The 26507-nt window shown below is 40.5% G+C and overlaps 1 protein-coding gene across 1 annotated transcript; it reads left to right on the top strand.

The window, feature by feature from the left end:
• The first annotated feature begins 14366 nt into the window (after positions 1-14366).
• On the top strand, positions 14367-26000 carry LOC120792963 (calretinin-like). Its single transcript, XM_040132421.1, has 11 exons — positions 14367-14672; positions 20243-20319; positions 20906-20995; positions 21201-21281; positions 22317-22373; positions 22984-23061; positions 23735-23790; positions 23895-23934; positions 24720-24773; positions 25664-25735; positions 25884-26000. The coding sequence occupies exons 1-11, from the start codon at positions 14579-14581 to the stop codon at positions 25998-26000; spliced, it is 816 nt and encodes a 271-aa protein (XP_039988355.1). The 5' UTR covers positions 14367-14578.
• Positions 26001-26507: the final 507 nt, after the last annotated feature.

The following is a 26507-nucleotide window of genomic DNA, read 5'->3' as shown; positions in this document are numbered from 1 at the left end:
CCTCTCCCGTCAGTCAGCTGCTCCACCACTTTGGTCCAGACTGAAACATCTCAACGTCTACTGCATGGATTTGCACAAAGTTCTGTACAGACTATCTGTACTGATGGGTGTAGAGCCGCACATCAGTACAATATTTTCACATCTTTCCTATAAAATGTGACAGCTTTTGGGAATTGTTTGCAGAAAGTAATGTACATATAATGGACTGGAGAGCAGTATATAGTGCATACATTTGACAAAATTACAACACTCAAAATGGATAAATATAGTGTAATCTTTAGTAAATAAAGAGTGATTTTAGACAAAGCTTTTAAGTATCACTAAAGACAATCCTGCTTTCTTTAAACATCGATCATTCATTTTTGCATGTAATACCAACTACAACAGCTAAAAAGGCATTACGTTTATTTTGAAATGGACTCGGAGGAAACCCACACTGACATGGGGAGGAACATGAAGACAGAAAGAGCCCTGCCAGTCGGCTGAGGTCTGTCTCAGAGGCTACAGCGCTAACCAATGAGACCCTGTGTTTGCCTGTGGCATACAGCTATTGATGGTGGAAGGTGCTGAGGTGTAGGAGTCTTAGTTGGATGTAGATTCCTCCTGCCTCTCCTTGTTCTTGTCCCTCAAACTGAGGAAGTGGTGGATTCTTTTCCAGACCGAGCGCTTCTCTTTTTTTTTCCTCTGGGAGTTTTTCTTCAGAGACTTCAGGCTCTAGAACCAGCTCTAGGGCCTTTTAAACTGTGAGGAGGGACTCCTCCTGCTCCTTCAGCTCTTCCTTCAGCTGGCTAGTTTCTCTCTGGAGGTCCTGAGGTTGCTTGAGGTCAGTTCCTCCAGTCTTTTTTCAGGCCCTCCAACCTCTGACTGAGGACAACCTGCTCACTCCACAGCCTCTGGATCAGCTCCTGATCCTCTCTTACCTTGTCAGTTTAAGACTGTTTCTCCGCCTTGAGTTGCTGCTGGCAGGTGTCTTTCTGCAACTGCTCGCTCAGCTCCAGTCTCCAGGTCTGCTCCTTCTCGAGCTCGGTTGAGAGATGCTCTACCTGTTTTGGCAGAGACTTGTTCTCTTTTGTCTCGGTCTCCAGCCTGGTAGAGAGCTCAGTTACCTTCCCCTCCTGGCAGGCAATATGCTGCTCTGCACCCTGGAGGTGAGCCTTCGACACCTCGACCTGGGTGCCCACAGCCTTGTTTGTGGCCTTGCAGTCCTTCAGCTGCTTGGCCCACTTGTTGGAGCCCAAGACTGATAGACTCAGTCTAAAGGTCATTGTTGTCTTTTGCCGTGTCTATTCAAAGATTTCTGTCTCTCAGTGTGGTCACATGGAGCTCTCCTCACAGATATACCTACTGTTTATGAATAGTTTTAATGGTTCATCACTTGGACTCCTGGAAATCATTAGTGACTCAATTGTGTGTGAATCAAATGTAATCACAAATCATCAATAGTCAGAACACAGGATTAAACCTGTGATCAATCCCCAAATGACTGGCAGTTCTGCCACAGTTCATGGTTGAATTAACCCTCTAGGGGGCCCTGGGTCAAAAATGTGTTGATGTACTGACCTCACTGTGCATGGCAATGGCAGTTTCATTATATCCCCAGGCACCCAGAAACCAACCAGGACATTAGAGCTGAAATGATTAGCTGAATGATCAATTAGTCAATTGAAAGAAAAATTAATTGGCAGCAATTTTGACATTTAATTACTGCTCTGAGTCATTTTTTAAGCAAAAATGCCAAAAATTCACTGACACCAGCTTCTTAAATGTGAATATTTGTTTTCCCTGTTTTCTATGATCGGTGTTTTCCCAACATTTTTGGGTTTTTGACTGTTGGTCAGACAAAACAAGCTATTTGATTATGTTAATATGTTGTTTTTCACTATTTTCTGACAATTCATACAATGAATAAACAATCGACTAATTAAAACAATTATTGGTTTCAGCCTTACAGTACTCCTGTGATGGAATAATACGTTTCCCTAAATTTTTTTGCGTTCATTTATTGACAGATTAATAAAACACAACTTTACAAAAAATGAGCTCAATATGAACTAAAACAGTTAGATTTTGAGGCCCCCATACAAGGCCCCCATCACAGTTGATAGTCTAATTCAGTGGTGCAAATTTCTGACAAATTTCTGATCAATTAAAATTATGTAGACCTAAATGATATGGAGTAAATCTGGGACTTCTGGGGCCCCTGGTCAATTGCCCACTTTGCCTGGTTGGTGATCCAACGTTGACACAGTGACATTGACAATGTAGCTTCTGATCTACAAATTCAATCTTCAGTTGTATTTGTGGAAATATCTGCAATCAGGGGTGGATAGAAACTGTGAACTGCATTAAATAACTTAATGGACATCCACTTGTAGCTTTAAATGAAAAGTTCTGACTAGTGTAGAATGAAACCTGATGGTTCAAATAATAATATGTCCAATTCATTCTTATGACCAAATACCTGCAAAACTCGTGACATTCCCATCAGCCCCAGCTGTACTTTGTGTTTAGTGCTGATTATCAAATGTTAGAATTTTAACATGATAAACTAAGATGGAGAAGATGTTAAACATTAAACCTGCTAAACATCAGCATGTTTGCATTGCCACTGTCAGTGTGTTAGCATACTGATTTTAGCATTTACACAATGCCTCACAGAGCTGCCAGCCTGGATGTGGACTCTTATTAAAGACTTAGTGCCAAATATCAGTCATTTAATGGTTAATCATACTCATAGCCGATTCAGTAAGCACATATGAAGCACAACAACCAAAAAAAAACCAAAAAACAATTTATACATGATGATTTTTTTTTTTTTTTTTCTTGAGTCATGTAAATACATGTAGAGTTTTTAAGGGTCGGATGATTTTGGAATAGTGTGTGGGAGTCTTTATACAGGGTAAATGCTGAGGATGACAGTTATGTTTCAGCTCCAACTAGATGAGGAGCAGAGTAGAAATAAACACACCACTAAGCAATCACAGAGAACATCTGCTCTCTGTCACAGCGACACTGCAGCGAAACGAGAAACGCTCTCTCCTCATGCAGCTGTTGTCTGACAACAAACCCTTTTGTCCCGCTCACAGTCGAAAGATGGATCATCTAAAAGCACACAGAGGGAACTCCAATCTCTGATTTAGAAAAGGAGATATGAGCCATGTCACATCTGATGTGGTAGACAGCAACAGTACTTTTACAGTATAAACGAGGATATGAACAAATATGAAAAAACATTTTAATTTCTGTTAACACCCCTGGAGAGCAACTTGTGAAGTTAGTGTCACCGCTGAGGGCTTTTACATTTTTTTTTGCCTAAAGCAAAGCCTGCTGAGGTTTGCCAAACAGTTACAGACAGGGCTGAGGCTGCAGTATTAATGGAAATGTGAATACTGAAAGGACTAACAAGACACAGATAAGAAAAAAATAGATCCCTGAAGATGTAATCCAACTAAACTATGATGGGTTGACTTCAAATAAGACACCCTGTGAGTTAAAACCACTCCTGCTTATAAACTGTGATTGCTGCAGATAATGTCTGAAGTGATAAATACAGTATATTCTGTATTGTATTTATACATTAATCCTCAAGATCTGACTAAAAGAGAATATGCAAATGGAATATCCATGAGAGGAAGGAACTGATAAATCTATATTTCAACCAAAGCAACAGTTTTGGTCCTAAATGGGGTTGTAGAAACAGCTTAGGAGTCTGTAGGGAAGAAATTAAAAACTCAGCGAAGGAGAAAAAGAGGGATTTGTGTTCACAAATCTTTGTATGTGGCAGGTGTTTTCCATCCATAAAGAACAACAACCAATTAACCTCTGACACTCGGCCAGAATTGGAGTGTCAATCTTTGTCGATTCTGGGAAATATTGCAGTTTAGTTCCGGTTCTAATGGCTGCTTTATGGATTGGGTATGTAAATCATGTTGGACAGCCTCAGATTTATTGCCAAAGCCCTATGGTTTTGGGGTTTTGTCTTTTTAAAATGCTAATCAGTTTAACTCTTCTCTACGGTGCTTCAGCTTTGTTGACAGTCATCTGTGCAGACAGGAGCCAGCAGGAAATGCAGGCCATGAACTGTGACTCACAACATGTGCTTTATGTCTGATGGCACAAATGAAGCTGTGTTCACACAAAAACTCCTTGCACAGCTAACCACAAAATTGTCATTATTACATTTGCCATGAGAATTTTATACTAATGTCTTCAGGAATGAAAAGCAATAATACACCTACTATAACATTAAAAACCCAAACATTTAAGGATTGTAATGTGAGGATTTATAGTGTTAGCTGTTTCTGAATATTAGAACAGTCCAAAAACCTCGAATCTTTTTTCATGACCAGTAGTTGGGTATTATTAATTTTATTTCATGTTCCTGTGCAGTATAAATTTCCATATGGTACATTGGCGAGGGACCTGATTGGTCAAACTGCCAGCTGCTTCAACGCACACAGCTGGGTCAGTGTCACTAAAAGATTTCAAAAGGTTGTTTCAAATGATATTTTTTGAGTATAACATATTTACGTGAGCTGCAAAGGTACTGTTAATGATACATTTCAAAAAGTCAGTTGATATGACTCAGTTTCTGCCAGTTCAGTTTGGGTAAAAATAACATGTAATAAATCACTGACTTTTCATTCTTTTGGTCAAAATGTGAAAATTTTGCACAGATTTCATAATTTACACTTTATGATATTACACGATCATTCACTCAAAGAATATCCAAAACATTCATAGGTCCACACAACACCATGACCCTCTCATCTCACTCATTCACAACACAGTTGCATCCTCTACAGTCACTGGTGGTAATAAAAACATATTGCAAATCCCCTGCAGCCAATAACATGGGTTCTTGTTAAGTTTAATGGTTCATAGGTAAAGATGAATGCTCATAGTGATTTATTTGACAGAAACCCCAGACGCCTGGTAAAATCCAGCTTGGTGAGCTAGTGTTTTAGCCTTTCAGGCTCCTCATGAAGTAGATTTCTAAAAAAACAAGTGCTGTTATACCATTTTGTCTCACCCATTATCTTCAGTGACCTAACAGGATTTCATCCACATTGCTGCTGCAAACATTTTTATTGTACTTTATCGTTACCAAACACGACGCCACTGTGGTATTTAGGGCCACAAAAAGGTGATAGCTGTGATTTTGGCGTCCCAAATGGTCTGACCTGTCAGGTCTGGTGACACTAGAGGCCAAACTACATGAAAAAGAAGAAAAGTGTTGACCATATATTGTCAAGTGAGGTTTTTGCTAAAACAGTAATCAGAATTTTTGTATTTAATAACTGAATATATATTGTCACAATTTACAGAAAAAAAGTCACTAAATGCTACATTCTGTTGCGGCACAATTTTTGCCAGTAGGCCTAAAAGTATCATAAAGTATGTGATAACGTAGGATAAACAATTAGATATTACTCTCTCATAAAACTCTCTCAATATGGATATATACAAATTCCTATTAAGGTCACAAAATACAGCGTCCAAATTAAATGACAACACACATGGTGAAATTCTATCCAGGCTGCCAAACATGAGCAATTTGAGATTTTTTTTTTTTGCACTTTCAACAAAAATGTACTAACTCACTGCTCTGGGTAAAAACTTAATCTCCTGTTTGACAACGAATGCAAATACTGTCAAATTAATGCAATGTGATGCAAATTCATGAAACCATGTTTGTGTGTGACAAGGTGGATATGTTCAGGGACAAATGTCTCGTACTGGGTCCCTGAACATTTACAGTTATTTATACTAAGACACTCTTGGATTTGATATTGGAAAGATACTTTGAAGTAAAAAAAATAAAAAATAAAAGGAGGATTACTATTATTAACTACTCATTACTATAAAAATATACACTGCAATGCACACCTTGGTAGAGAGATACTTGGTATTTGAGGTCTACAACCAAAACCTCTCTTAGTGTCGCTGCGTGTGCATTCACACATTTCTCTGTAAGGGTGAGAGTGTTTTAAAAAAATCAGAAAAGTCTAAAATGAGGCCACCTGGCCTCTGTTCAGAGCTTAAACTTTGAGCTCATTATGTAATTTTCTGTCCAAAATAAAAACACACCAAAGCTTTTAATGTGCAGCTGCCTGAACGGTTAGTGTGTGAAGCTGCTGGGGTTTGTTGGGTCACACGTGTTTTCCAGCTAGATTAGGTCCCATATGGCTTGCATTGGTTTTAGTTTAATTTGATTAATTCGTTTCAAAACTTGTAATCACAGGGATTGGTTTCACGCAGTCCTCTTCCTCTTTTAATGTATCATAATCAGTGTCTGATAGATTAGCTCTTTGCCTGTTGTTTACTGTACATTGGTCTCTCTCTCTCTCCCTGTCTGTCTCATTGTCTCTCGCTCTTTTCTTGAAGGCACGTCAGTAGAGCCACTGAACTGACTCAATAAAAGGGATTGCCTGGACAGAGGTGTGGGTGGTGAGCACAAATCAGGCCACGAGGACACTTGTTGTTGGCATTTCATATGTACGCGCGCACACACACACACACACACACACACACACACACACACACACACACACACACACACACACACACACACACACACACACACATACAGTACACATCCATCTGAGAATGTTTGTTCAGGTATGTATACTGCACTTTTATATGTGCATGTGGGAATGCTTGCTGTGTTTCAGTGTATTTGTCTATGGGGCCTGTCAGCACACGACGATTCGTCACAGCACTGATCTCCTGGTCTTAAACATCTTTCCCCCCATGTGTGTGATCCATGTTTGTCTGCACCGATTCATATTTCTCCTCCTAAAAAAAGCTGATGATCAAGAGTCACGATCAGGCCTCCGCATGACACGAGCCTTTAACTCAGTTACTCAATCAAATGTGTTTTTTGTGGCTCTTGCTTTGAGGAAACCATCATCCACACATCCGTCAGTTTTGTGAATGGCTGTAATGGTTAAAAAGTGCTCTACACTTCAAGACACAACCGCACTGTTGATTCAGTCGGCACTGCTAAGTCACCAAGAGATATAATCAAGTCCAAACATTGGAGTGTGATGCCTGGGTGATTCAGTGCCTCTCAGGACCTGTTCTGTAACATCTTGAACACTCCTGATGTTTTTTTTTGTAAATGTACCTTGAAGAGAAGTCTTAATCCTGGAGGTCAGGGCTGTGTTTTGACCTTGGCATGGATGAAGCTTTGTCTGATGAACAAATCAAGCCCCAGTTCTTGCTTTCAAATATCAGTGAGCTAGGATATTAATGTAGATTGTTGATACTGATATTTGGCATCCTTCAGTATGTTCACATACCAGTACTGGTGGAAAGAAAGGCTACACAACTGGGACATTGTTTTTTTTCCTACTGTAACCACATCGTTCAGATGTGTACCACCATGAATGTAACTATTTTCATCCCCTTGCTTTTCTCATAGCACTTCCGTGTGTCTAACAGTATCCGCGATGGACAACTGTGCGACCTGGTGCTAGAAGGCTGAAGTCAGATATTATTTATTTCTATGTTCTTGTAATGAGATTGGTAGATTCGAAGGATTTAAAGGAATATTTCAACATTTTGGGAAATACATAGATTTTCTTTCTTGGCGAGAGTTATGGCGCGTCTACACAGAAAGCGTTTTAGCCATGTCTTTCAGTCGTGTGTCTCACATTCGTCTGATGAAACAAATACACTTCTATTTCAATCAATCCAGCTGTCCAGAGTCTGCATAATGGCTCACATTTGATTCAACTTGAAGCGTAAAAATTTCTTCCATTTTACGTGCATAACCACAGTGATTGTGTATTGGACACTGAAGCTGCTGCTGCTGCTGCTCCGCTTAAGTGCTGCTCATGCTACGCCTCCTGTGTAGACACAGTGTTAGATGGGAAGATTGATACCACTCCCGCTTAATAAATCGCGTAGCACCTCGTAACACCACAGTGTATCGTTTTACACTTTGTTTTTTCGTACAGATTAAACATGCAAGACATAGCATGTTAAACAGTGAGCTTTAGAGGTGCTGTCAGGTGGATTTTGTTAACTTTGGACTTTGCCAGGGTAGCTGTTTCCCCCTGTTTCCAGTCTTTGTGCTAAGCTAAGCTAACTGGCTGCTGGCTGTAGCTTGCTATTTACTGTACACATGTGAGAGTGGTATTGATCTTCTCATCTAACCCTGTGCAAGAAGGCGAATAAGCGTATTTCCAAAAATGTCAAACTATTTGTTTGAGATGCATGTATGTCTGTGCGTGTGTGTGTGTGCAGAATTAGCTCCCAGCCTAAATCAGATCAGTCTTCTCCAGCACTGCACAACCTCTTTTGACTGACTTCAAATTCTTGTTACTCAGCAATGCATTCCCATCATTTTTATTGTAGATCCATGAAGTTATTGCCTGACAGCCTTACTACAGGGTTCACTATTGCATCACGAATACAAATAATCACTTCTTGTCTCAGGTGACATTATTACTCATGGCGGGGTTGTTTTTGCATTAGAGAAATGTTCTCTTTGGAGATCCAATATCTTAATTGTTCCCTATGGAGGAGGGAGAACACATTGTCCTGCCTACATACAGGGAGATGCATTTCTCCTCCCCACCGTTCAACCGAGTCAAAAACAGAGTTTTATCTGGTGGACTTGGCTGTTGAGTTTGGGTCACATTGTGTGAATTCAGCTCCTATCTCAGCAGAAGACCACAGTGCGATGGTCTGCTGTTACTGTATGTAATTCTCTACATATTTGTTGCCTGTGCAAATGGCATGCGATAAATGTTGATGCAGTTGTTTTCATTGTAAGGTGTTTATCAGAGCCAGTCAGTGTTCTACAGACAAATAATCACAACACAATCTGCCAAATAGACTGAAAATTGTATTCTGCTTTATCTGTTTTCAGCATAGGTTTTCCAGCCCTTGGCAACTCCAGCAGTTTCTATCTCTGATGATCACACTATAATCCACATTGTGCAGCTGAAAAAAATGGCTGATTACTCCGATGACGCACCCTGTCACTCTAATTTACACAAATCATACACTCCCACTCTGACTGCTGCTCAGCCACATTCATGCCGGAGCAAATGTCTCTGGCAGGCAAACCCAGAAAGCCTAATTTAATCTACATGCACACTTCCCGACAAATAATCCCACGCCGTGATATTCATTCCTACTAACAATATGCACATTTGGTATGTATTGTTACTTTGAGCGTGTAATTACGCAGTTTCAGATGCTGTTGTCTCAGCAGCATCACATCAGTGAGGACTTTGGTGTAATTTATTTCACGGATGCATTTCAGCTGATATCTGATTGGCTGCACGATGAGAATCTACGGGAGTAAGACTAAGGTCTTTTAGAGGTTTGGTGGTGAGGAAATGAAAGTTGAGTTTTGGTTCTGCTCGACTTTCTTGCCTGTCCTAGCACAGGCATGTTAATGTGCTAGGACAGCACATTAACATGCCTGTCCTGAAAGGCTGTGTAGCTAATGATGACAGGTGGGTAAGATAAACTGCATTAGTATCCACAGTGGCCTGATTTGACAGAATCCTGGCCATTCAGAAGAGTGATTGTCTGCTGAATTGTTTGTGCGTATATGTGTCCTGAAGATGCATCTATTTAATACCAGGTGTAGGCATGTTGTAAGTGCAGCGTTGAGCGCGCAGTTACCCTGCATGCGAGACGCCTGCAGTTATCTATAGCTTGTGATAGTGAGGGACTAAACTAACGTGGATGGTTCCTGCCTCACAACTGATCAAATTGCGTTTTTCTTTGCATTGTGAGTTATCTTGCTAGATTTTTATAGCCACGCTAGCAGGATGCAAATGTTGTTCGGTTTGTCCTTAAGTCCTGACAAAAATATCAGTTTGATGGATTGCCAAAAAATTTTTTTTACAGACATTCACGGCCTCCAGAGGAAGAATCCTAATGATTTTATCTGTGTCCTCTAGTGTCACGATGAAGTTCACATTTGTAATTTAGAGTGAAATATCTCAACAACTATTGGATATATTGTCATGAAGTGTGGCACATTCATATCCATACAGTGGTAGTGATCCCCTGACTTTTCATCTAGCTCCTAAATCATGCGAAAATTTTAATTTGTCCAATACTTTGGTTTATGACCAACTTATAGTATAACTGTTAAACACCAGTCTCTTAGCATCATCACAGTGAGCATGTTAGCATGCTAAAGCTAGGTCTTAGCTCAAAGCACCGCAGTACCTAAGGGCAGGGTTCTGCTACAAAATAACTAGTTTGTATAACATATTGGAAAAGCCACACAAAGCCAGATACGGGGGAGATGTGATATCATTAAATACAGGAAAAGCAGCGCACATTTCAGTCTCTCCTGGAAGGCCTTCATAGTCTTGCACTTATTTGTACCTGTAAAAAGTGGCAGAAATTGTAATTTAATGAGTAAAAAAGAGCTAGAGAGAGAAGTTCAAACCCTGGCTCCTTTCTCACCACTGCACAGCTGGCCGACGATTCGACCATCTGAGGGGCAGTTCTGATCAAGCATACTGGCCTCACAGAGCTGCTTTCTGGCATTGGGCTCTTCTTCTTGTTGGGTTATTTTCTAAGATTTTTTTTGGGGGGGAATAATCTATTTGCTTCCTGCCACTGATCTGCATGTATCTTTAGATTCCTGCTTCAACTCCCTCACCTCCAAATTCACCTGCCATCTCCTGCAGGCAGCACTTCACCGATGTTTTTCCTGCAGCAACAGGACAGCTCACTCCAGCTTACTCTTCCCAGTCACCTGCTTATTCCATTCTGCTACATTAATGGTCAAGTTAAACATTTATTCAGCCTCAGTTGTCTCCTGAAGTCTTGTTAGTCCTATATTTGAAAAAAGTCCTTACACACTGTGCCAACTCTGCCTAGTTGTGCAGCCAACAGACAGCGATCAGGATGCTTAAAACCTTTCTTTTGCAGAAAGATAATCTGCAGCACAACATAGCTACATCCCGCACTTGCCCAAATCCACTAAAGCCAATAAACCAAACCAAATCTGCAGATCTGCAAACAGCGTCAGCATTCGGGGTCAAAGTTCAATTGATCTTAGCCGAGAGCAATGCCAGTGAATATTTTAGGAGAATAAATTAATAAAAAGAGGCACCATGTTTTATGATGCATCCTCTTCATTCTTTAATTTTCTGTTGCTCCAACTACCCCACCTTACACCGCATACCTTCTGACCTCTCTTTTCTACAAACCCTATTGTGTATTCCATGTCTATTCTCTCCATACTGTGTCAGGTGTAGTTAGTGTGCCAGGTAGGTCATCTCACTGGTTTGCGTGTTGTTGGTTAATCAGATATCAGAATAAGGCACAGAGAGATTCAACCATGACTGACATGTAGGAGGTTATTCAGTGCACGCAATCATCAGTGAGGGGCTCATTAAGCCGCTACTGTCCTATGTTTAGGTTCAGAAGAACCACACATGCACACAAACACACACACCGGTAGTGTGGAGGTTAATGCTTGAGAGATTCATTTTGTAAGATATAACTTCTCACTTTATGAAATTGATCAGTATATTGGACTTTGCATCATCAGTGTTTTTCTTGCTGTACTCATGTTACTCATGTCAACCAGCAGTTCTCACTGGGGAGATGCAGGGATTAGCAGGAGGCTACATTTAGTCAAAGAACAAAGCTGTGCAACTGCATGTGATGCATTTGTGTCATTCAGAAGACATTAAGATTCAATTTGATATTTTTCGCCCCCCCCCCCATATTTTTCTCGAACACGCACACAAAAAAGTCTTATCATATAAACCTCACATAGCTCAAGACAACACTTTAAAAAATGGAACAAACAAAGTAAAACAAAACATTGGCAATTTTTTGCCTTGTTCTTACGTCCCCAAAAGGCTGAAATTAATGATGACTCTTTGAGAAAAGTTGCTTCCTTTGGATTAACATCAGTGTTTGTGAGAAAAAGAAATATGAAGCTCTACCTTGGAGGCTGTGTTACAGCACAACAAAACAAATGTTGATTTTAGAGACACTGGAAACACAGGGCTTTATATTAAAATGGATGCCAGAATGGATAACTATTACCCCAATGTTCACACAGGGCAGGAAAATTTAAAATTTAAGCTTCAGTTGTACTTAATCTTACCTCATGGAAGGAGTAAAGAGAGTGAAAGTGTGAGAAAGATTTGTTGGAGTAATGACTTTCATTGATTCAAGCAGGACAGATGTGGCCAAACAGCAGCCGACACTGGAAGTAATAATCATCCATAACAAAAACCATTGACCCATGGTTTATTTAAATGAGAACACATACTATGGCTGTACTCGGACCTGTACTAGGTTATCATTTTATTATATGTCAGTTTGTCCAATAATTTTTCATTATGTATAAACACAAGGAGGATTTGTGCACTTGATCCTGCATAGTTATGAATAACTCTAAAGACACTACATTGTTGCTGCATTTCAGCAAATTATATCAAAGGGAACTGAAAAGCCTCTAAAACATCCTGGCCAATATGCACATTTTCCTCATCCCCCTCTCCCTTTCATATTAATTATCAACAGTAAGCCATTTGATCTAAATTTCACACAATGCATATAATACAACATTAACAGGATTGCGTAATTATCCATAATCTGCGATGCACGATATACATAATAACTGCATGCAAAACCGCAGCCGTCCTACTGGCTGCCTATCTTAAATTGATTCTGTATTGTGTGTATGTGCACATACTCTATGTGTTTGTGTGCACCTGCCTTTATGTTTGAGAGTGTCTGTGTGCATGTGAATCACATGTCTGCACTCAATAATTACATGAATGTGCACAGGCATGCTTGTATCCACATGACACTTGACCACAGGTCCATTAACATCTTTGTCCCTCATCCATCATTGTCGTTCTCATATCATACAACTCTCCATTATTCATCCCATCACTTTACCTCCAACACTTTCAACAGAGAGTGTCTCAGAGCTCTGCAAACAAATCCTATAAATTCTCTAATTATTATTCATACAGATAAAGCTTCCTATAAATATCTCCCCCCACTCTCCCTCCCTGTATGTCTTTCACACACACACACACACACACACACACACACACACACACACACACACACACACACACACACACACACACACACATACAGTAGTTGTACACATGCACTTATTCCACACACACACACACACACACACTTATTATCTGCTCATTCCAATTCTCCGGTTGTTTTTGTTCTCTTCCATTTCTATCTGATCAGCAGCACACAGCTCTGCAGGGAGGAGATAAAGTGTCTTCTTCTTCTTCTTCTTCTTCTTCACCCTCTCCCCCCACCACAGCACCCATCCTTCACAGAAGCTTGTGGGGACCAAACTGGAGAGGGAGATGCACATAGGAGGAGTGTATGGTTCATCCCGCAGAGTGAGCAAAGGCCTCTTGGTGATTTAGTAGCCATGCAACAGCCGCGCTGCTGCTGCTGCTGCTGCTGCTGCTGCTGTTGGTGCTGCTGCTGCTGCTGCTGCTTGGGTTTAGGCCAAAAATGGGTTCGATTGACCAAGGATACTGAGCCATATTTATCTGATCAGTGGCACACAGCTCTCTTCTTTTTCTACTTCTTTTTCTTCTTCTCCTTCTTCTGCATCCTCTGCATCCTCTCCATCTGACCCCCCCCCCCACCCACCCACCCTTCACAGTAGCTTGTGAGGACAAAACTGGAGAGGGAGATGCACCACAGTAGGAGGGGAAGATGAGCAAAACATAGGAGGAGTGTATGGTTTATCCCACAGAGTGAACAAAGGCATGTTGTTGATTTAGTAGCCATGCAACAGCTGTGCTGCTGCTGCTGCTGCTGCTGCTACTGCTACTTGACTTTACGCCGAAGATGGGTTTGATTGACGGAGGAGACTGAGTGCCCCTCCGACCTCTGCAGGCCAGGAATAATAATGAGGGGTGTAAAAGGTTGAGGGAGGGAGGAGATGAAAGCAAAAGTAAAGAATGGAGGGAGGGTGTAGTCTCATCTGTAAGTGACATTTGATAGGTAAAACTCAGCAGCCAGTGAGGGAGTGATCTGGAAGAAAATGTGCTCCATGACATGCACATCACTGCACATTTGTATTGTTTTGAGCTCCTCCTCCTGAGGTGTTGTCACTCCTGGGATATTTCATTTATTCAGGCTTAATTTGATAATTCACAGTGCTGAGATGCAGGATTGGAAGAGGAAGGGATGACACAGATCCTACAAGATCCAGTGGAGTCAGCAGGGGGCCCCACTATAGCATAAACTGTTTGATGTAATTTTCTCCTCATGGGAGCAACAGGATTGGATGATGTATAATGATCCCGCTATCAAACCAGAAGCCTGGACAGCAGTTAATGGTAACTCATGCGAAAACCCGGGAGAGCCTTGCTCTCCTCCTGCAATTGGTAGCCCGTTGCGGTTCACTGCACGGCGGAGGCGCCCCCGCGTGGCGGGCAGGAGGAGCGCGGGCGCCGCGGGGGGTTTAAAAGCCCCCGACTGAGGAGGAGCTGCCCACAGTACCAAGGAGCTCCACACCGGGAAAAGTTTACCTCAAACTATCACAGGCAACCTAAAGGAGGAAGAAACAGCAGAGATGGCAACTCAAGCACAGCAGACGCCCCACCTGCACCTGGCTGAGCTCACCGCAGCGCAGTTCATCGACATCTGGAAACATTTTGACGCAGACGGTCAGTGTCCGGCAGTCTGACAGGAGCGGGGTTAACTGATTCATAAATTAGTAATTTAGTAAAAGCTAAAAATGTAATTGTGATAAAGGTGTGTTATTATAAAGTCGGGGGGTTATTTACTGTAATACAATGATTTTGTGTCCAGTTAAAATTTAATGTCTTTTCTGTTGTTTTTTTTTTAATGATCCAGTGAAGTGCTTGTTTAAAGCTAAAATCAGCAACATAAAAATATTACACCGCATTTGAAATACAGTGTATCACTAACTAGTGTAAGAAAATTAAAATATCATTCCAACTAATCTGAAACGAAGACCAGATGAATATGAAGTAGTTTTGATTTCAGTGTTTCAATTTTTACATGATTTTTCAAAAATCGTGTGTCTGCGGTAAAAAAAACAAAAAAACAAGAACTAAATATAAAAAAAACACCGTTATTAGAGCTTAAAGCTCCTCAAAGCACGATGAAATTACTACAAATTACGTTTTCTGTGAATTAAACGTGTCTGAGGATCTCCAGTGGTTTTAGACCGTGACGAGAGAAATGAAATAAGACTGTCAGGGTTAAGTTATAGAGGGGAGGCTGGAAAAGACGGAGAAGAGAGTGAAACAATGCAAGAGAGAGGGGGAGGGAGGCTGAAAGATAAAAAGAATGAGAGAGAGAGAGAGAGAGAGAGAGAGAGATGGGGGAGGGAGGGATAAAAGGATGCGAGGGAGAGAGGAGGGGAGAGAGAGAAGGTAAGAAGGGGTGTTTGCTGGGAGGAGCTTCTGAATCTGAGAGCTTACTGGGAATGAACTGGAGGGATGCGATTGTGTGTGTGTGTGTGTGTGTGTGTGTGTGTGTGTGTGTATATGTGTGTTTGTGTGCACGCGCGCACGCGAACGCTGGTAGTAGCCCACAGCAAATGGTCGAAGATCCTTTACTACTACTAATACCACAATGTAAACATAGTCCAAATGTTACTCGAGTAAAACTATATGACTATTAATCTTAAATATAATTAGTGTCAAAAGTAAAAGTACTCATTCAGCAGGTAGAACAGCACCTGTGATTGTTAAATAGCCACGGATTATTAGTACTGAGGAATTAACATATATAAGCAGCCATGTAATGTTGTAGTTGGTTGGGGTGGATCTGAATTGATCTATTTTTTGGGTAGATAAATCTATAACAAAGGACATCTGTAACAGTTCGAGCTGAAATGATCAGTCGGTTAATCGGTTAGTTGATCAACACATTGAATAACACATTCACTTTTATTAACTGTGATTCAAGCTGAGCCATTAATTAACTGGTCTTTTGTTAAATCTTAATCAGCAATCTAATTCTAGCTGTCAAATGAGTGTAGTGAAGGGCCCCTGAGTCTAGCGAAGCAGACGTAGTCTGAAGTGACATTCTCAAGTACTTTGTTACACTGCATCACCGTATACAGCCTAGTAGTAGTTTCACTGTGTGTGGCAGCCAAACTGCAGCGGAGCCTTGTCATTGTCCCCCTCTGTCTCACATTGAGCCACTCCAGCTTTGATGATTTTCATGAGCCTACTTCAACTGGAGGATTATTTTCTGAAGCCATTCAGAAAAAAATCCATGACCTGTACTGTTAAACCCTTTCAAAACGCTTTCCTTTATACTCACAATGTATTTTCGTTAAACAGTGCTGTAGTATCCCGCAAAGCTCTCACAATGCAGCCTCGTTGCAGAGCGCTGTTTCCTACCAACTGTGTCAATGTTGGTTTGTTTTAACCTGGACCAAGATCTTTCCCTAAACTTAAGTAAGTTGTTTTTGTGCCTAAGCACCCCAACCTTAACAACGACCGTAGTGGTAACAGATCAGAAGAGGGTCATATTAATCATTCTTGTGACAGTTTTGACAGGCACTGTTAAACAATGTCCTGCCGATAGGGGTGCCACGTCGTTTTGGGAGAAAATGGCAAATGACCTATTGTGTCGTTTAGTTTGGAGGATGTATTGATTATTCGGCTGTGGTTTTTCAGAGACCACAGATTTTCAAAAACCACTAACTCTAAAACAGGTCAAATTTTTTTAAAGATGACATGTGCATCCTGCTATGTAACAAGAAAAAAAAAAATTCTGCATTTTAAAGCAGTATTTTGTCGGCGCAATCAGCAGATAACAAAAGCTTATTGATCCAGAACTTTTCAGACCTGGACAGCTGCAGTGACTTTTTTTAAACCATCTTCTTCAAGCAGCTCCTCCGGAGAAGTTTAGGGTTTAAATGTTCTGCTCAAGGGCACCACACTAGTGGTAATGAGGGTGAAGCAACCGTAGCCGATCTCTTCACCACCTAGATGTGTAGAATCGTGGATTGAATTGCATAGGTGACAGAAATGCTTATTTGGGCCCACAACTGTGAAATAAAAGCTAAAGCCTCCCTCCTAAGTGTGACAAAATGTTTTAAAGCATTGCCTGCATCTCATGTCCTCCAATACCGTCATTAATGCATTAACCATTAATGGACCTCAACAGACCTCTTGGTCTTTAGTTACTATTCGGTTTGTGAGAGCTGGAGAAAGTGACTGTTGGTCAGTTTGAAGACCAGTCATTTTTAATGATAAAATAAATCAGTAAAATGGAAAATGTTTGATCCAGGGGAACGGAGCCTTGTAAGTCATTGAAGAAATGTCTTCTCTCCCCTCACTGTAAAACGGTCTATTGATGGGGATGTGTTTGTGAGGGCTTGCCGTTGGCTCAAATAGCATCAGGGCAGCAACAGGTTGTTTTTCTTGACCACAGCTGCAGAGCAGCGGCTACTGACTGGACTGTGCCTCCTACTGGCTGCAGCGAAAACTGGGACAAGTCCACATTTGAAGGAAAAGCTGGATGCACGCTGGATGAAACACAAAGAGAGAAGCATGTTTTCCTCTCAGTCTCATAGGAATAAAGTACACTGTACAACTCATACAGCTGAAGAGTGACAGCATGTAGCACCTCATGTGGGCTTTAATTAAATACTCAGTCACCTTTCTGAAGTGTCTGTCTTTGGCATGACCCTTTTTGTCGTCTTCAGTCGTTGCGAGTCAGGCCACCTGGATTGTTTTCGAAGCTGAAGCTGACTGAGCAGTCGGCTGCTGAGCTGTGTTTGAAAATGTTTTGGGAGAGATAGGGCTGCATCTGCTCAGTGTGCAGTGCGCAGTGATGCGCTCCATGTAGCAGCTGAGATTTGTATAGCAACTAAACTCTGGCAGTGAGTCCCAATGAACTGAGAACAGTTACTTGTGTGGGCTTCGTTACAAGCCATGGGATTTGAACACACTCATACAAACTCCACTAGAGAAACTGGACTCTTGACTTGTCATGTCGAAAGGTTTACAGTTTAATTCAGAAAAAAAATCACTGATGGCTAGGTTTCTGTTGAGACAAACCTTAGCAAAAAAAAAAAAAAAAAAATCAGGCGACCATGCTGTAACAGTACAAGCTGGCAATTGAGAGTCAGTTAGACTTTCTTTTCAACCAATAGGAGCAAGGTTTGTTTTTCAGTCACCTGGCCTGTAGTTACCTGTACTGCAGGAACGTGAATTGGAAGAAAACAGGCTTCAGAAGTCGCTTCTCTCTCTTTGGAACGCCATGTGTGTACTTGTGTATACTTTCCCTCTTGCATGCAATTTTGTCACACTCGATCACACTTTTTTGCCACACTTGGTCAAACAAAGCCCCACTCTGCCGACCCAGCTGTAGAAGAGGCAGCCAAGCAAGGAGGAAGCAGCAGTCAGGAAAATAATTACTGCTTTAGGTGACGTGGAGTGAGTGAGTGCTACATAAACGGATAATCAGCCAGTCAGAGCTGATTTCACTTGTCATATATGTACATGTACATTCACTCAATTAACTGTTTAGGTCAAATCAATCAGATTTTGATTGAGATTTTAAAGACACCTTTGAAATTAATACTTTTTTTTTTTTAAATTTCCATTGCTTACATAAAGTTCATATTCATTTCCCTTTTGTTCTTTGTCAAACCTGAAGTATAAAGTGTAAAGCTATGATATAGTGGTGTTGTTTATGTCCAGGTTTATAGGAGAAGATAATATACTGAAGGATTACTCTGCTCATCCGTGTTTAACTGCTGGGTTCAAACCAGCAAAGTGGCCAGGAAGTCGAAAGTAGCCTATTTTTTTAACAGCTTTTGACTTTTTAATTGTTGTTGAAAGTTATTTTTTCTACCATTTTTTTCTATATATGAATCAGTGATATTGCAGATGTAGGCTGATTTCATATCTCACATTTTTATGCAGACACAGTTTGGTAGAGAATTTGATTGTTTGGCCAACAAGGGGTAATCCAGCCACAATTATTAGCAGTTTAAATGAAATAATGAAAGTAAGGATGAGTGTCGTGCATAATGAGGCTGTGCAGCCTTTAGTTTATTGTGTCAGCTTGCTTTGTTGCCGCACCCAGGACTCTGTGTTCGTGCAATGATTTGTGCATATCTAAAACACCGGTTCAACCAAAGCACAGATGGTGACATGGAGCACCTATCAATACCATGTGTGCAGTAAATGAAGCTGGGCGGAGGGAGATGGGAGGGGGGGGTGATCAGAAAGGAAAGGAGATGGAAGGATAAGAGATTAAGAGATGAGGAGGGAAGCAGGGTGAATCTCTGCATTTTATTCTGTACATCTGTGTTTTATTCTGAATCAAAATAGCAATTTTATTAACGTCTATTTTTGTAGGATAGAAGGCACAACCCCCCCCCCTCGCCGCTCAGACTGCAGACAGATGGGACTCATTCTTATGATTAAAAAGAGAACGCTGAATGCCCTATATGTTACCCCGTGACTTGCAATCAAACCAGTGGAGTAAATTATTGTGTAAAATCATCCCTGGTCATGTGACTGTCAGAAGAAGTAAAGATCCAGAAATAGGGACAGAACGCCCAAGTAAGCATCAATCTGACTGCCCACTTTCACCCTCCTAGGCAAGAAAACACTCATTATACTGCTTACAGTCCAACTACTGGACTCTTGTGGTCTCTTTTTTTTTTTTTTGGTGCTGCAGTACATCAATCAATCTCTGGAATCTCTGCCACAGCTAAATGCCAATTTTGACAAGAGACATATGAATGTGAATACGGGATAATCTGTACACACGAGCTTGATGATGTGTGCCGTGCCTTCAGTTCATCAAATTAAGTTTCCAATTAAAAGTTTTCAGTCGCGCAGAGATGACATAACATGTTAATCTTAGCGTTGTAGTGCTCCAGACTTCACTCAAGACACAAATATTGATGACTCAGAATCGTGTTTTGTCTTGTGTGCTGACTTCAGGGCTAAACTAATGAAATACTCGAGCTGACTTAAGTACAGGTGTAAGCACATACACATTCTGGATACAATCCAAGTGAGCAGTTCAATCACAGGGGACTTGAGACCAGACTAGCGCTCGAGGTTTGGTGACTGTTCCAAAACTCAAAGACCCCCAGTGCCCTTTAATCTCTCATCCAGATCTAAATCTTTTAATCAAACTTTTGAGCAGTCAAGAAAGCTTCGGGCGACTTGGAAGCTTCATAACATAATTTGTGCCAAACTAATTTAGTTCCTCTGGTGCGCCACAGGAAATGGTTATATCGAAGGGAAGGAGCTAGAGAACTTCTTCAAAGAGCTGGAGACCGCGAGACGAGGAGCAGGCGTGGTGAGTGTAGCACGTCACCAAATAAACACAGTCAATTTCACCCAAAGAGACTCTTTATAGGTGACATGAGTGAATATATTTTCACATTCAGTGTTGACCTTCACTACAACTTGTTCAGTCCATCTTCAGTCCATCATTTCACAAAATAATTCAATGATATATTCATCGCAATTACCCTGGGATGGGAACAAGTAAGTGTTTTTGTGTTTGTTTTTTTTAACTGTGTTTTTTCTTCTTCCTATTCTTTCCCTTACTTTAACCAAGTGCTGTAAATGCCTAAAGACAGAAAACAAATCAAATGTAATGTCAGTGAGTGTTTTACTAAAAGGTTCAGTATAAATGTTTTGCAACGGGCCACATACGACAATTAATGTTTCCTCATTATGTTGACAGGAAACCTTATCCAGGTGGCATTACATGTCACACAAAACTGAGCTGCTCTTGCAAATTATAAATCTTTAAATGTAATCTTTAGGGCTGGCCCGGTTCGCCTGTTTCAATATGTATTTGTCTTGAACATATATTTAAATCGAAGAGCGCATTATCCTAAGTGCCTTCACTGAGCTGGGATTTGATGTACATGCAGGATCCATCGCATGCTTCGTTCAAAGAGAAGATGACGGAGTTCATGGCCAATTTTGACATGAATGCTGATGGGAGAATTGAAATGTCAGAGGTGAGAACAAATTAAACAAAGCTTATGTATCTTCACTGTAAATCTATCCAGTAAAGTCAAAAATGCCGAAAAAAATCAAACTGTTTCAATAAAGCCTACATTATAAATGTTTCCTGTCTTTATAGATATACGATTTAAATCCTAAACATAAAACATATGTCTCTGGGATAATAATACCTCCCTCTCTTTATCTTCCGCTCTGTAGTTAGCTCAGATTCTGCCCACAGAGGAAAACTTCCTGCTCTGTTTCAGAGAGTTTGTGGGATCCAGCGCTGAATTCATGGCAGTAAGTTTTCTGTATATTCTTCTCTGGATACATTTATTTTTTCACCTTATTTATGCCTCTTGATGTGCCATGAGTTCTCATTATACAGCTTTGGACATTACATCTGCTCTGTCAAGCTCTAACACTCATCAAAACTGATTCAATTTAACGCCTGTAAAGAATGTGGGTTTGAATTAGCCTCGTTCTTTCTCCGTTTCCGATGGAGTCCAACAAAATGATTCAAGTTATCACTGCCATCACTGTGGGACACCTGCTCAGCTGCACTATGTTTGAATCTCTAGTCACACTCTTCCCTGACAGCATAAAGATGATCACTGACGCTCTCTCTCTGAAATGAAAAATTTCAGTGACCTGAACATTAAAGTTCACATTATCAATAAATTTGTGCTGTAAGCTTAGTGTACAGTTACCACATATAAAGCCATTCGGCACTTAAACCTCAGCGTTAAGCCTGAGATGCATCACACCGAGTGAAGGAAATACCTTAAACTGAATGTTTGACACTAATATTTAATGTCTTGCCAGCAATGAAACAACACCATATTTGACCCGCACTTCTGGATCACTCAAGAAAACCATAAGGAACAACTTCTTTTCTTCGGATGCATAGGTTGAGATAATTAGAGAGAAGACGTTGAGGCATTGAACATCGTGGCCGCTGTGATTGAAAATAACCGAGACATACAGCACACCGTTCGTGTGCTCTGGTTGAAGAGGATTTTCAGTGGTGTGATGTTCAGGCTGCTCCGTGTGTTAAAGCTATTCTCAGACAGCCATACATTATGAATGGACCACAGCTTTCTGCAGAGGAAAGGCAGCGAGTGCTGGAGGGGTTTTAGGAATCCATCTTTGATGCAGGCTTTGACAAATTCTATATTTGCACAACGTCAGATGACACCACTGTCATCTCTCTTTATTGTCAGAGAAGGTCTTCCATTTGTAAAGTCAAGTGTGCGTATCTTATTTGTCACGGTGGTTGAGGTAGCACACATGTTTTCTGAAAGCTACTGTAACAACGTCGCTCTTCTCTCGCAGGCCTGGCGGAGGTATGACACTGACCGCAGTGGATACATTGAATCGAATGAGCTGAAGGTAAAACACAATGTGTCGAACTCTGCAATAACGCTAATAAATGTAGAATCGTTTAAAGTGCTGCTGCTCTGGTAGAAGTACAGTACTGCCTATGCAATTTGCCCTATGCAATATAAAAAAAGCCCCAGTAATGTGTATAAAGTTGCTGATATCTAAGACATTTAAAAAAAAAAACTACTTTGGCTAATCTAGATATTATTCCTGTATGTCTGTTTTTGTTTTCAAAATTTGTTGGCGTGTAATTTCAAAACAAAATAGAGACCAGTAAATACAGTAAGTAAGTAAGTACAGTATGTGTGAATGCCAACTCAACACTTATTGTAAACAAACCTTGGTTGAGATGAGGATTAGCTTCTGTGTCATGCCAGTGGTAGAACTGGTGCTACTGCCTCTACTGAACCTGCACGTGTACGTAACACTCTCCACTGAAAACTCTCACTGTTGTGTGAAAAGCAAAACCAAATTGTCACCATGGAAAACAAATACTTGCTTTCTCATCCCGAGCTCTGTACACATAGACATCAACATCATTCATTTTCACCGTAACTACCTACTAAAAGCACAATATCATCTAATCACTGATTGCAGCAAGGTTTTTCTCTCTCCTCAGGGTTTCCTGTCGGACCTGCTGAAGAAGGCTAACAGAAACTACGATGACAAGAAGCTCAACGAGTACACACAGACAATTGTGAGCATCAATGGGCAGAATAGGTTTTTCCTTGACTCTGCTTCCGCAAACTCAAAATTATGACTTCAGGATCAGGACTTTAAAGTCCAAGAGTTTTATCACTGTGTAAAATCCAATGTTTTTTGTCTGATTATCCATATTCATGTTAACATTACAGGGATGACTACGTTACTACTTACAGCCCATAAGTTGAGAAAAGCCATGCACCTCTTAAACCCAGAATCATTTTTTGAAATATATTTTCTTACATATACACTAGACTGTACTGCAGCGATAAAACATTTCGGCATCATTCAGTGGCATTTCAAAATTTTTAGTAGCTCTAAAAATAAAATTACCTTATTTTTACACTCAACAACAATGCCTTTGTGCTCATATGTTCAAACTGTAGCGCTTGGCTGTGGCACTGCTACACAATGTGACCGAACTAACATCCCCAAAGGCCTGAATTTTAATATCTTGAACAACATGCACGTCACCTCTAATGCTGAGACATCACTTTATTAGCCACCAGCATCAGGCGGCCATCTCTGGGCTGACCACACTTTACTGCTGCCATTTAATCTCACTTGAATGGATATCTTTTAACATGTGATATGTGATATGTGGGCACATGAGGATATTTACTTTCAGATTCCCTGATAAATTCCCTGTTAATCTTCTTTCTGTGCAGCTAAGGATGTTTGATCTTAATGGTGATGGTAAGCTGGGCCTCTCTGAGATGGCAAGGTGAGTGTTACGTCAGTTTATTTGTCTGTTTGAAATAATTATTTTAAAACTTTTTTTTCAAAGGACACCGACAACATAAAACGTTCCTCTGTGTTTCACCACAGGCTCTTGCCAGTGCAGGAAAATTTCCTGCTCAAGTTCCAGGTAACAAACACACTAATTTGTTTGATTTTAGGAATAATTTTATTCAAGTGAAACTGTTCTTGGCACCTCAAGATCCAAGTCCCCTCCCTCTGATGTGGAAAAGTCAGACAACAGTGTTGATTCAGAATAGTACAACTCAACCTTATTGGATTCACTACAAGAGGATTATTTGTCATCAAAGTGCTGAATGGACATAGGGGGCACTGTTAACATATGTTAAGTCCTTCAGGAATTAAATATTAGAGTATGAACTTTCTTTCAAAATATGATTGAATTTAATTTAAATCAACATCTTTTCTGTTCATTTAATCATTTTGATAATTTGGAGTCAAATAGTTCTGATTATTATTATAATTTATGTATTTGCTTTTTAAAATATAGAGCTTTAATTTGCATCTTAAAATAAAAAATATGTTACTGCATGATATCATGTACATTCATAGCTAGACATTATTTAGGTGATACATAGCCACTATGTGTACCATTTTGATGCTATAAGGTTCAACATTTGTAGCACAGTGACAATGTTAATCTACATAGATCTCCCACATGCTTTTTATCATGTATGTTCCCATACATACATGCAGGCTTGGGAGAGCAGATCAACAATTCCTCTCTGACAGGGGATTAGTCTGTCTGATCAGGATTAACTCAACTCTAGTCCCAGTTATCATAATCTCCAAGGATTAATATCAATTCTGGATCCGGTGGGGCTTTTACCACTCTCTAGAAATAACCATCAGTTTCTAATAATTTTCACCGCTCTCTCTCTCTCTTACACACAGGGCATCAGGCTCAAAGTTAAAGAATTTGACTCCCTCTTCACCTACTATGATAAGGTGAAAAGAGCATGTTTGCCTGCTTGTGCTATGATATATATGCTGTATCTGTGTTATGTGTTGTGCATTGTGTGTGTGTGTGTGTGTGTGTGTGTGTGTGTGTGTGTGTGTGTGTGTTTGTGTGTGTGTGTGTTGCTCTAGGATACAGTACCTAGGCAAGAGTCTACAGTCATGCTAGTGGCTCTGTGAGGCTGAGGCTGTTTTTAATTGAATTTGAATATCTGCTGTAAATGTCATGATGGTGCTAGAGGAAAACTTGCTAATTCAGGATTCATCCTCTGGGGACCATACATTTTTGTAAAAAAATTTCATGGTGCCGGCAGATGTTTGGACCAAACTGGGCCGACACTGGGCCGACACTGCAACTTATTTGTTTACTTTTGGCTTTAAATTGATTATATATTTCCACTTAATGCCACTTATCCTAACAAGTATTTGACAAAAGCTCAGTTTTTGGCTCTCGGGATGGTAATATCAGAACAAAATGGTAATGAATAGTTGGTCTGACTGAGATATCACAACAACCATCAGATGGGTTTGTGTAAAATTGTGTTTTGAGAATTATTGGATGGATTGTGATGAAATTTGGTGCAGACATTCATGTTCCCCTCGGGACGATTTGTAACAACTTTAAAGGTAATATGACTTTTCATGTAGTACCATCGTCAGCCTGCTAAGCATCAGCATGATGGCATTTTCATTGGGACCATGTTAGTATGCAGACGTTATCATGCAGCTGAAAACACCGCTGTGCCTACATACAGCATCACAGAGCTACTAGCGTGGCTGTTGACCCTCATTCTTGTTTTAAGAAAACACTTTTAAGCCACTTTTAAGAAAATCTGTTTCGTCTGTATAATTTAGACCTCCCTCATTGTCTCTTTCACCAGGATGGTAATGGGTATATTGATGAGCAGGAGCTGGATGCTTTGCTGAAGGACCTCTGTGACAAGAACAAAATGGTAATGAATAGTTGGCCTATTGATTTATCAGTTCCGGTTACTTTTCTTCTTGCCAAATATAGAGCTGAGATGGAATAGCTACCTAGAGTACATGGCCTCTGCATTGTGTGTTTGACATTTCTATCTAAAACCCTTTGTGTGTTGCCAGGACGTGGACTCAACAGGACTGGTGGGGTACAAGAAGAGCATCATGGCTCTGTCTGACGGAGGGAAACTGTACCGCACTGAGCTTGAGATCGTCCTCTGCCGGGACTCCACGCTGTGACCTCCCTGCCTCGGACCCTGACGTCCTCCCCCACTGTCTCCCCTTTCCTACCTCCTTGATGTAACCTGCTGCATGTGTGACCCTTAACCTTTCTACACCACCTAGAGTGAAAACAAAAGTGCTCCCAAATGCATTAAGTTTACTGCTGGCCCTGCTGTTTTAGCTTTATACCCCTCTGAGGTTTTTTTTCTTCTTTTTTTTTAACTTTACATGCAGTTCCATAGTGAGATAGCCATTGCAATGCCTAGAGAGGTAAATTGTATATGTATTTATTCGGCTTCCCATTTTTAATATGCATTTGTATTTTTACATTCATCTCATACCTATAATTGTTCTTCTCCTGCTGAATTTAAATCGGATACTTCTGTTCTGTAGCATCTGTTCATTTATTTAATCTATTTCTATTTAATTTAATATGATCTTGTTTTATTTGATGAGGCTAGAACTGCTCGATTATTGATATTACTGAGAGATGAATAAACATAACATGACAACTTTTGTCCCATT

This window comes from Xiphias gladius, chromosome 1 (genome assembly GCF_016859285.1).
Source record: "Xiphias gladius isolate SHS-SW01 ecotype Sanya breed wild chromosome 1, ASM1685928v1, whole genome shotgun sequence".
NCBI classification, from domain to species: domain Eukaryota; kingdom Metazoa; phylum Chordata; class Actinopteri; order Istiophoriformes; family Xiphiidae; genus Xiphias; species Xiphias gladius.
Note: the sequence above shows the minus strand (reverse complement) of the source record. Positions and strands in the feature narration are given on the sequence as shown.

What these genes read in the sequence shown, in the direction of transcription:
- LOC120792963 (XM_040132421.1), top strand. Translation starts at nt 14,579, where the DNA reads ATGGCAACTCAAGCACAGCAGACGCCCCACCTGCACCTGGCTGAGCTC. An exon ending in TTGAATCGAATGAGCTGAAG is followed by an intron (nt 22,374 to 22,983) that starts GTAAAACACAAT and finishes CTCTCTCCTCAG; the next exon opens with GGTTTCCTGTCGGACCTGCT. An exon ending in ATTTCCTGCTCAAGTTCCAG is followed by an intron (nt 23,935 to 24,719) that starts GTAACAAACACA and finishes TCTTACACACAG; the next exon opens with GGCATCAGGCTCAAAGTTAA.